The following is a 12,672-nucleotide window of genomic DNA, read 5'->3' on the forward strand; positions in this document are numbered from 1 at the left end:
ATCTCTGTTTACCCAGCCATAGCACTGGTGTAAAGGAGAATACAACTATGCTGGGCTTGCTACCCAAGAGACTTCAGCTGCAGAACTTGTTTCTTTCTTAGAGATCTGATGCAGGTTGGCAGGTTGGATGAGGCTGGTATGGGCAATGTTTAAAATAAATGAGCAGAAGTGTAACCTAATAGCAAGGAAGATTAGACTGACACAAGGGCAAGGAGAAGCACACAGAAATCTGACCAGGACATTTAAAAAATATTGTTGCCCAAGTAAATGTGGAGTTTCCTTGTCAAATTTCGTCCTGTTTTATAATTTGTCTTCACTCTATCATTTCAAGTTGTACTAGTAGCAAAGCAGTGAGATATCAGTCATCACTGGAGACTTATACTCTGACTAACAAGCTCTGAAATCCTCTGCAACACTCCAAGAACCACAAAAGGAAGTGCTGTGCAACCTCTACCATGTTCAATACTTTGTTTGATCAGGAGAGTGGTATGTAAGCAGTCCAGAACAATCTGTCATGAGCTGTAATGACTGAGATGAAAGTAATGCCTTTGTGCTCACTCACAGAGGGGAAAATGCAATTCACAGTTCCTTGGACTGAAAAGCCAGTTGTGCAGAAAAAATGGGAAACCTGTTGAGCAAGTGACAGACCACAAGAACTAGGGAAGGCATGAGGCCTGTGATAATGATAAGAAACATGGAGAACAACCATAGCTTTGTGGGGAAAAGGGAAATAGGCAAAGAGATGGCTCAGTAGGTTCATTCAATATAGCTGTTTCACAGGTACAGCCTGAACCAATACAGCATCAAAAGAAAATAAAGATTTTGAGACACCTATTTTCAGCAAAAGTTCACCAGATTGTCTGAGGAGATCAGGATATGTCCATATAAGCACTAAATCTTCTGTGGTACACAGAACAACTATTGTTAACACTGATTTGGGCTCTGCTCAGAATATAAAGCTTTCCACAATCATTTAATTACTAAGTTTGATTAGTGATACCCAGTAAAGAAGTCATGATTTATTCAAGCATTATTTACAACAAGTGGGCACCATCTTTAATTCACTGGCTCACAGGATGACCTTTGGGTATGGGTCCACTCACAAAAATTGTGCTGGTGTGAGCTCTGAAAGTTGGATGTACTTGCTGACTTGAGTAATGAAGATATATTTTACTTATCCTATTTTGAAAGAGCTCAAAATGCTGAAAAGGTGAGCATTGGCATTACTTCTCAATGTATTACAGGAACAGCTATTCAGATTCATCTCTGTAAAAGCAATGTCAGCCCACAAGTGAGAGAGATGCCATTGCTGCCCAAATCAGACACAGACCTGGCACTCAGAAGGAAAGGGGTTAATGATTTATGGAACGTTCATCTACACGCTGGGAATGGATGCTTTTAAAATAATGTGATTTTTATTAATTTTTTTTTTTCACTGAAGAGCCAGTCTACATGGACAGATGGAAATCTGTCAAACCTGGAGAAGAGAAGCTTCAGGGTGACCTAACTGTGGACTCCCAGTACCTGAAGGGAGCAAGGAAGAGGGAGAGGAACAGTGGACAAGGGCATGTGGTGATAGGACACAGGGAAATGGCTTTAAACTGAAAGAGGGTAGATTTAGATTAGGTATCAAGAAGAAATTCTTAACTCTGAGGGTGGTGAGTCACAGACACAGGCTGTCCAGAGAAGTTGTGGGTGCCTCATCCCTGGAAGTGTTCAACACCAGGGTGGATGAGGCTCTGAGCAACCTGATCTAGTGGAAGATGTCCCTATTCACAGCAGGGAAGTTGGAGGGTGCCTTTAAACCCAAATCATTCTATGATTCAATGAAGCAGTGAATCAACTAAAATAAGGCTTTGGTCTGTGTGTTCCCAACAATCAATCTGTACTATAGAAAAAAATACTGTGAGAAATCAAAAGTCATTACCAGCTTCTAAGTAACATCTCAGGTTCACAGGCAAAAGTAAAAGTAGATGAAGAAGCTAGCCTTGCTTCCTCCCATTTTATACAAATAAACAGTTCCTTGGACAAACTCAGCAGTGAGGCATAACAAGCTCTTGCACAAAACCAAGGAGTGTGGCCTCAAGTAGCACAAGTTCCACAGCACTCAGCATCTGCCTACGAACACTGTGTCCATCCACATGGCGGGAGCAAACATCCCTGTGCTCACAGCTGAGTCAGTGCAGGTGAGTGCAGACACAAAGCAGCTCCCAGTAAATAAACCATAACTTCCTCTGTGTCAGCAGCACCAACAGAAATAGCAGCATGCATCCGGCAGCTGCTACTCTGCCTGACTGCTGCCAAACCAAAGGTGCAGCTCATGACTTGCATTTTTCTGGGGAGCCTGGTACCAGCTCCTCAGAGCTGGCAGAGGCACCACCAGGTTGGCCACCCTTCTTCAGGGCATTTTTGAATTCAGCATATGGGGGACGCAAAGCAGGAGTTGAACAATTATATGCCATGTGAGCAATCAGCTCTCTGCACTCCCATCAGAAAATGATTTTGGACCCCAAGGTGATAGACACTATTTTAACAATCTGTTAATAGAATAGCCAAGGCTTCCTGGACTGAAGGGTGACATACCCAAATCTACACTGTAGCTGCAATACACAAGGAGTTTTTGCCCCACTGACATTAACATATTCTTGGATAATTATTATAAATTTATTTTTTTAAAGCATATTACTCGAGCCAAAACATTTAAGCAAATGTCATTAAGGAGGGCAGAGACTGGGAAATCCTTATATATCTACAGATATTACCCTTGCAACAATATAGACAACCAAAATGCTCAGAAATGTAGTATGTAGGGAAGTTCTCATGAGTTTGACTTTTACCAATAGCAATTGCCTGTTTTGAGAGGAAGCTGCTGCATAAATACGTTGAAATGATAGCTATTTTTGTACACTTACCATGACAACAAAAAATATAAATATCAGCTTTTTAGGGACTGATGCAGCACATTTTGCACAATAGATGTTCCAAAATGCACTGAAGGACAAAACCTCTAGTTGTTCTAGTGCTCTTTTGTACCCTTGCTCTAGCAATTCCCATTTGTGCTTTTCCAGCTGTGAAGAAACAGAAGCTCACTCTAACACAAGAACCTTCCTTTAAAAGAGAGCGGTATGGATAATTTGTGAGCAGCAGAACATTCCCACAGCTTCTCTACTTCAGAGTCCTCTTTTACAAAGGGTTATTGTGGAGTACAAGCCTTCCATAGTCAGAATTTCTATCTTGACATTTTCTTGAACACCGACTGTTCATGAAAGACCTTTCCATGCTATATCCTGTCATTTGTTTTAGCATGGCTCTTAATCCCTGTTCAGTAGATTGACTCCTGTGTAGATGATAAGGTTGAGATGTAAAAGAGGGATGCAGGCATTTAACTACAAATATACACCTCTAAACCCCTTGCTTACCGTACCTAATTCAAAGGTCCTTGAACAACTTTGGCACCTGAGTTGCTACTAAAATCCCACTTACTCGCCAGGTTTTGCTACTAGATGACAGCAGCTTTATGTTAAGAGCTCTAGTTTTGCAATCTGCAGGACCTTGCACCAGTGTTGCCCAAAGATCCTAAGGAGCATCACTTTCCTAAGGCTGGACTAGAACAAAGCACAGTGAGGGCAACATTCCTGACAGGATGGACTCCCTGCAGGGGCACGATGCCATGCAGACAGAGAGGAAAGGCTCTGTCAGCTACCCAGAGTGGAGGGCAAACAGAACCCTTTTGTCATCACCAGGGCAATTTGGGTATCTCCCTCCTGGGTAAGACAACAGTTGCTGAGATAGAAGCATTCGAAACTAAGTCTGTGGATTCCACCCTGTGGAAAAAGTAATACCTTGCTGTGCATTAGACTAGGATTTACAGAAGCTGACTTAATTAAATTGCATTTACATTCGAATGAGCAATATTTCCATTAATTGCTGAATGAGGTGCAAACAGCAATAGATTAAGAATCTTAATTTTCAGGAAGAAAAAGAAAAGGAAAGGGCCATTATTTTTGGTATATCTGCAAAATAAGCAGCAATCAGTTGAAAAACACCCTGTATTTCCTCACTGTATATCTCATACCCTTGACTTATCCTATTTCTTAAATCAATACATTACTACATCAGGTATTTTTGGTTCTCTCTGGACTAATTTAAACATGTAGATAATTAATTTTTATTGGAGTGTTTCTTCACTGCCTTAAATTTCTCATGTTCTAAATGCTGCAGCAACACATATTAAGTATTCCAATCTTTAACTGTATGTTTTTAATAGAAACCTTGCTCACCAAATACATTTTTGCAAACTCTTGCAACTCTACAGAAGATACAAATCAAACTAGTCACACGCTGTTTTTTTCTTTTCAATGAAATATACTGTAGTAGGGAAGAGTCTTTCTGCAATGTCAGACAATGTACAGCAGGAGAACTTCAATCATCCTTTTAATTAGCAGAGCAGTAATAGACAAATTACAGAAAAAGGACAGTAAGATGAAATTAAGCAAGTCCGTCATTTCTTAAGAACAAAACAGTGAAGGACGTTTCTAGTATAAAATCAAAAAGTTCTTGAGACTTGTCTAAAATAGGGAACAGAGTGGAAGCCCCAATGTGCAACTGAGCAGTCTTTAGAAAATGTACGACATTACATCATGTACCGAGGAAATCTCAAGGCTATTTTCACTACTGAAAGCTCTTTGTAGTGAACATCCTTGTCCTTGGTAAATGAGAATGATTGACACCCATACACTGCAATTCCCTAAACCTGAAGAGTTTCTGATTACGATGAAATGGCTTCACCTAATTATTTTTTCAAGTTGCAGTTTTTGATGTTTAATTTTGAAACCTATTTGAGATGTCTTGAACTATATTAATATACTGTATTATGCCTTCATTTCTTTTTGAAGTACTTTACTGTAAAAAATGGAGACTTCTAATGATTTTTAAATTATTCCACTCTGCACATATCAATTTACAACAATTACAACATTTTGCATTTCTCAAAGCCCTACAGTTTTAAAGAGGTTTTTTGCTTCACAAGATATTGAAGGAAGACGCTGCTGATTCATTTTTACCCTTTGTAAAATTACAACCAATCTTGCTAGGATAGCTTAACCAAAAATAGATATTCTAAATATATACCATCTCCATATAATCATTTTAGGATGAATGTTTTTGTGACTAAGAACTGCCAGTATTCTTTTCCCAATCATAATTAGGTTGCTTCAGCGATATAAATGGATTCAGTGGAATTATGACAAATGTCCTGGAGTAAGAGGACAGAAACTGGCCTACTTTGTCTGAACAGAGTCTAAAGAAATGAAGGCAGGACAGGATGTCAAAGGCATCAGCTCTGTGACAGATTTCTCAGTCTATAATATTTTAGGCACAGTGCTACAATTGATTAGTGACTCAGGGCTGGATTCTCACCTGAAACACATCGGGACTGCACTGCTGGTATCACTGCAGTTACACTAATTTATACAAGGCTCTGCCCCCCTGAACAACTCTGTCATCCATTTTCTCTTGATATTTCTCTCCCTTAATCTCAAGGCTCCATGTTAAAGGTGTCAATCTGGGAACAGAAGATGAGTTTTTTTGCTCAGTTGATGCTGCACCTTCAATTAGCCAGAGCTTCCCTTCTATCTGACAGGAGCAGTCAGCACTCATGCGTTTGACTTTCTTTTTCTGAAAAGCACTGCCTAGATGCCTCAAGGGGAGATGACTCATTAACATCAAGGCATTTTGGGTGACAGCCTATAAATAAAGCAACAAAGATCCATAGACAGTAAGTAGAGATATGACTATACTGAAGTCCTGGTGACATTAAAAGAGTGTAATATCAGTCTTCCATCCTACTAACTGTGTTATGTATTGGTAGATCACACCCCTACTACGGGTCAGCGAGATGTATGCTGGAGGCCTGACTGATAATGGATTTTTACATACTATCATCACAGGGTTCAGCATGGTGTAAAGATGCTGAGACTCTGAAATAGTCCAAGAATGACCTTTTTCAGTACAGGGGGTTTTCAAAAAGAATATTATCTAATCTGACTTGGAACAAAGTATGAAATTTCTGTTCTCCACATCTTGTAGAGGCAGGGAAAGATGACATGAGAAATGGAACTCAGTCTCTTGTGCATTTCTCTTGGGCACATCTACTGTCAGATGGCTAAATTGGTAATGGCTAAATGTCTCTGAGCACTTTGGTGTGATTTGCCAAAGGATGACCAAACTAGGAAAAAACTAAAATTAAATGGGTAAAGTGATAAACAAGATACCAAGGAATTAATTCCAAAATAGAATATATTAATTTGCGTTGTGAGAATTATCACGGATTTTTAATTTTCAGTGCTTTATATCAGACAAGCATTTTTTTTTTAACAGGCTAATTACTAAAGAGATGAAATCACATTTTCTTTTTTAGTATGAGCTAAAGCCATTTCAATGCTTGAAGATGAGCTATTTGCTGTATGGTTGGTGTCACTGCTGGGAACAACATCTTGGACAATGAAGAACTGTAGCAGTGCTGGTGATGTTTCTTTTTGTCTAAGAAACGCTTGAGAATCAAGGTGGAGAAACACAGCTCTTCTCAGAGATGTCTGTGGATCTCTGCCTGCAATCAGCTTCCCTGATGCCTCTGCCTCCCCTCAGGCAAAACTGACAAAACCCTCTTTATTCCTTGCACACTCCAAAGAAAAGCAGTCCTGCAGAAAGCAGGACAGATGACTGTTCAAGGGACAGCAAGTAAAACAACTAAAGAAATAAAGTTCCTGTAGAAGAAGATGTTGGATCTCTGTGTATTTCAACATGGACTTCACCACAAGTAAAGATTGCAAGCAATGTCTGCCCAGATCAGTAGGAATGGAAGAATCAACTGTATTACTTGAATGATGACTGCAGGTTTGGGATTCTTGCAACTGGAATTATAACAGCTATGTCCCAGGTACAGCACTTGAAAGAACTCTGCCAGAGTTCTCTATAAGAACTCTATAAGGCTTCTCTACAAATTTCTGACACTGGTGTAATTTTGAAGCAGTGAAAGCCATAGTTTGTTTTTGATCTTCAGCATTCAGGCCAATTGGTAAACTGGCACAAAAGACTAATCCATCTCCCTCATGGGAAATACATGTTAGTCTATAACCATATAGAACAATTAGAATACTTTCATCTTGTCCATATAATAAACCAAAGACAGACAGAAAGTACTTTTAAAATTTCTTCTCCTGATCATATATGACTGTAGAAAAAGCACAACAATATTGTTGTTACTGGTGTAGCTAAAAATCTGCCAGAATCTTTCCAGAGTGAAATTCACTTGATGCTGCCTAAAGAAGGCAGAAGAATCAGAGCCGTATTATCTGTATGTTTGTAGTTAGCTGATAGGAAGAGCCTAAAAAGATGCTCATAAGCAGCAAGGCAAAGCTTAAATGAAAACCATGTCATCTCTGGGAGAGGTAAATTGAAATCTGAGCTAACAAAGGAAAATGACTTTTCATGAAAGTTCAATATTGTAGGGTAGAAAGAGGCCAAATATATCTGAAACAGATATCCAGCTAGGGCTATTGAAAGGATGGATCTTAGCTGAACAAAAAGCCAGCCTAAGTTCTATCCCACAAGTAGTATAGGATTAGCAATAATAAGTCTGAACAACTTTCAAGCCATATTGAGCTGCTTTTATTGAGAACCAATTTAAACACAATGAAAACATATCTTGATAGCTGCTTTGGAATTCTGCAAGAGGATCTTTTGGCCCTCAAGGGATGGCAATTGTCTGGCAATAACTTTGGAAATAGAAAGAATATTTGGGGGTGGTGCAGTGATACTGGGTTATGCCAGTCCACAGGTCAGAGCAGAGATCAGGCTGGACACTGGAAAGGACTTCAAATAATCTGCCAGTCTTTCACCTCACAGAAAGAAACACGATTGCAAGACTTTGCACCTATTCAAACTAGGAGTGAAAGGTGCACTTTTTAGCAGAGAGGGCCAGACATAATTGAAACAATTTATCTAGGAAATGGTGGACTACCCTTAATTCTCAGTATCTGTGATGCTTCAGTTTCAAAAAACTAAACGAACTATGAGTGTCAAGCAAAAACCAAAGGACGATTGTAATTTTTTGGCAATGTTCTATAGAAAATCAAACAACATGAACAACATGGTCTTTTTCAGCTTCAAAAAATCCATGAATGATTCCAGAGCTCAGGCTGGGCCTCCAAACATTGGCAATTCTTAAGGAAATGCATGGGTCACAGTCACCCTTCATCTGTCTTCTTCCACCGATACTGATTCTTGTCTTTCCCCAGGGTACCACTTTTAAAATGGAATTTTATCTTGTTTGAAGAGCTAGAGATGGGCAGTTAGGGGAAGGTATCATAAAGGTGGCTCACTCCTCTTCAGGTTGGGCCACATTATATCTGGAACCATACATTACAAAACATTCTAGAACCTTGTAGCAATACAGTTGGAGAGCAGGGCTCAGAGCACTGCAACGTGACTGAAGTGGATGTACCAGGTTTGGGAGGCCACAAGCCCTGGCAAGCTGAGGCAAAACCCTGAATGGGGAAGCAGAAGGTGGGCTTGGCCTGCTTTGTTTAAGAAGAATCATGCAAGACCATCTGTGCCTATGCTGGTCTGTATAGGTCTGTGCAGAGGGTCTGTGCAGAGCTCTGATCTTAATAATGTTACTTAGAAACACCAATTGTGTGATTGTGCTATTTTTAGCTATAGTTTTAGAGGTATATATATTGATGTGCGAAATAAATAAATTGGCTTCATGCTTGCATCAAACAGGGGTCTTGTCTCTTTGTTATGCAAATGTGGGTCCCAGATTTTTGTTGATTGCTGTCAAAACCTTTGCTATTTCTCCCTTTTAAGTCTGCCAAGATATACTAACTTCTATTTTAAAAGAAAAAAATCTTTTATATAATGTATCCTTGTATTTTGAAAATATTTGGAATTTGCTAGGAAACACAGAAATTCTCAGGACCAGAGTCTTCAATGTGCTATAGAAAGGTGAATTTTCACAGCACTGAGAATGACGTGGTACAAAGATGGCAAAGTTAAAGGGTTTGAGGCAGGCTGAGACACTGCTGTTCTCTCAGTTGCAAAGCTCTGCTGTTGTCTGACTCCAAATAATCAGCCTGTGCTTTACCCATTTCTTCATTGTACAGAACCTTGTGACTTTCTCCATTCACATGTGAAAATTCATTTATTGTGACCTTGTTACTCCTCTTATGTTTCCTTATTAATTTGATGTTTTCCTTACTCACTGAAATCAAGCTTTATTTCCAACAAGCACAGCAATTACTGATCCTAGGAAGAACATCTCAGGCACAAATGAACATCTATACTTCAGTCTAACACTCAGTGTATTGCCAAGAGCATCCTGAATCTAGTCTAACACCTAAGAAGAAACATATATTTGAAAGGAGAAGTCTGAAGCATCTAGCCATGCTGCCTGTGGGTAGCTGTAAAAACATCCTTTGATAACTCAGGATACACTAGGGATGAAGAGAGGTATTTTCTCTACCGATGGGGGTAAAGAGGCTTCCTTCCAAAAATGTTCAAAATAGCTTTGGAGTTTATTTATTAGAATTTTGATTCCTTAATATCTGACTGCCCCCCATGCAGCTGGCACAACAGACCCATCTGAGACTAACATTGCTTTTTGATCTACAATAACATTGTATCAAAAGAGAATTAGTCTGCAATATTTTGTGAGTTAAAAATAATACATAGCTAAGACCTCTCCTAATTATTGTCTTCATTAATGGATATACTTCTATAATACTGAGCTTCAGAGAATATTTTTAATATATAATAAAATAAAGGATAAAAATGCAAGCATCTAGGCTTTTGCTGAAAACCAGTAAAAAGTCAAGTCTTATCAAAGCAGGTGCCATATCTGACAGTGTCAGACTAAAATTGCATACATTAATTTTGGAGTGTAGAATGAATGTAAGGTCCTTGAAACAAACACTGAAAATTATTAGCAGGTCAATATTTTGTTGCTTAAAAATTCATCATGTAGAGGAACATTTTAAAAGTCCCTACTTAAAGATCACAAGCACACACTTTAAAGATCTGAGCAGATATTTATACTGTTTCAAGTGCTCTTCTGAATGATGATTTCTAAGAAAAACTGGTGACTTGGACCACTGGCAGTATTCCACAGTACTCAGCAGATCTGTCACTTCCATCTATTCTTTACTGGGATGTGCTACTTATCATCTGAGATTCTGGCTCTGTGGCCTCTATAGGGGAAAAAGTAGTAGTAGATACATTGGTAATGACATGCTCCATTACAGAGCAAAATGTGCACAGTACATTCATTTCAAGAAAACGAAATGTAAATGTATAAAACACGTAGGAAATCCATTTCAACTCTCAATCTTAAGGGGAATCAAACCTTGATGGTCCTCTAAGGAGGAAGAGAATTTTTATCCCAGCGTGTGAGAATTATGGTCTTTTTTGTTTTAAGATTTTTTGGACAGAGCTTTCTTACTCATCAGTCATTGTGTTTGGATTTTATGTTTTTTTTAATATATCTTCCCAGTCTCTCTCAGAACTGTGGATTCCCTGACTGCATGAGCCTGACAGGTGCTCATCAGCTCAGGTGAGAGTCATACTTGCCTCCAGTGCATGCCAGGAGGCATCTGTCCTCTTGCAGGACTACTGGTCTCAATGTCACACCACCAGGCAGAAAAATTCTTGCCACAGACAAAATCCATTTCTTATCTGTGGCAACTGAAAGCCAGTTGCTGACAAGCTCATGAAGTGCCATGCCACAGTACTCATGGTTCATCCCAATCTTGTTTCTTAAATTCCTATTAGCACGGTAACAGCAACTACTTTCTTTCATGACTCCAGCATAAAGCACAGGCAATGCTGATAAAGCAGTCTCCACCATACCTGTGGAACAGTCTGGGCCCGTCCACTGTGGCTCACAGCTGCAGAGTCCCGTGTCCAGGAGGAAGGTGCCGTGTCCTGAGCACTGCTCCTGGCACACGGGCAGCGCAGACTCACAGTTCACCCCGCCCCAGCCTGTGGAGCAGTGACATTCCCCTTGGACACACACACCATGGCCAGAGCACATTGGATCCAGGCAGTCCTCTGGAAACCAGAGAATATACAACTTAGAGCACAAAATTCATACCTTTACAGTTATTTACTAGGGAAATACATCATGGATTTAGATTAATTTGATAATTTTTTTGTACAAATACCTAACTGAAACAATGTTTACAAACACAAGGCAAAACCAGTCTGTTAACATCTGTGCAAAAGGATAAGTCGAAAACAGTAAAAAAAGCAAGCACGTAGACTGTTAGAGGCCATATGAATCTCTTGACATGGATTTTGTCTTATTTTTAAAACACAGTTTCCCAGGACAGATCTATTGGTCTAAGTTGGTGAAGTCTGTGCTTCAGCAGTAGGGCTGGGAAAAAACTGGAGGAATTAAGGGTTATTTCTGTAATTGTGCTTTCTATTTCCATTTGGGTATTTGTGCACTGTGTTTTACTTACATCTGGGAAAAGGAAGATTTATTTTTTCACCTTCCTGTGAAAAGCTATCTCTATAGCTGAAAATTTGCTATGAAAGAAAGGTTATCCACTAAGACTAAATAGTGAATCTCTGACTCAATGCTTGCTGTAAAAAAAAATAAAAAATTCTCATATACATAAAATATATGTGCTGGGCAATTGCAGGTAATGAACAGCTTCTTAAAAGTCATAATGGACTGATGAAAAATTCGCAAACAAAGAACTAAGTTTGTTCTCAATTTGGAATAAACTATTCCTAGTGAAAAATTCAGGAGCTCTGTAGAGGAATTTATATCAGCTGGTTAGTGCTGTATGAGCAGCATATTCTTTCACAAAGCCCCAGCACAGCTTTAACAAGACAGGTTTTAAGCAGGAAGCAGCCAGCCTTCCCTGGAGGCTGCAGGAAGACTGCGGAGCTGAAGGATCTGTGGGGTGTGAGCATGGGAAACAATTAGCCAGAAGCCTATTTATGTTATATCATGCTTCAGACTGATGTTAAAGAGACACTGTGACAGTTCTGCTATGTATTTCTCAAGTATCAGCACAAGTACTGTTTTAATAATTAAACTGTAAACTTAACAAACAGTGTCCTGTGCTATGGGAATGAAGAAATGTTTTCTGTTAAATACTTCAGACATAGAAATTAATGGCCTCCAGTTTACAGGACCTTTCAACCTAAAAATAAAGAAGTAGAGTTTTATCTTTTGAACTGCTTTGCCACCAATTCAACATCTTATTTCTGGATTTATTTTGTATCTTTTTCAGCCTTCCAAGCTTGTGCACAGCACAGTGTAATTCTTAGAGAGGGAATCAGTGTTTCTGGACAATGCACATGTTGCTAAGCATAGGACAAAAAGACACAGCAATTTTCTTTCATCCTCTTTATTTTGCTGATATTTTGAAATTGAGTGAATCTTTTTTAGGAATGATAATCTGGCAGGACAAATTCAAAGGACCCCCATAATAATGAATACATGCAATTACTGGTGCTCCCTGGATAGTACATCTGTTGCTATGTCTGTTAACAGCACTGCTGTAAGACTAAATCTTGCTTACATGCAATAAAATAATCTTAATTCCTGACAGAATTCCCTAACTACTGCACAAGTTATGTTTTACAATACAAAATGAACAG

General features: G+C 39.1%; 1 protein-coding gene across 4 annotated transcripts in view; it reads right to left on the reverse strand.

The window, feature by feature from the left end:
* Nucleotides 1–12,672, reverse strand: part of TENM1 (teneurin transmembrane protein 1) — a 318,181-nt gene that overhangs the window by 112,535 nt on the left and 192,974 nt on the right. For all 4 annotated transcript variants that reach the window (XM_088173259.1, XM_088173258.1, XM_014886212.2 and 1 more), the window contains one exon: nt 10,906–11,106. In XM_088173259.1, coding sequence (XP_088029385.1) covers nt 10,906–11,106 — 201 coding nt within the window. The remainder of the gene's footprint in view (nt 1–10,905; nt 11,107–12,672) is intronic.

The sequence above is a fragment of the Sturnus vulgaris genome, chromosome 14 (assembly GCF_052056855.1).
Source record: "Sturnus vulgaris isolate bStuVul1 chromosome 14, bStuVul1.hap1, whole genome shotgun sequence".
Classification (NCBI taxonomy): Eukaryota; Metazoa; Chordata; class Aves; order Passeriformes; family Sturnidae; genus Sturnus; species Sturnus vulgaris.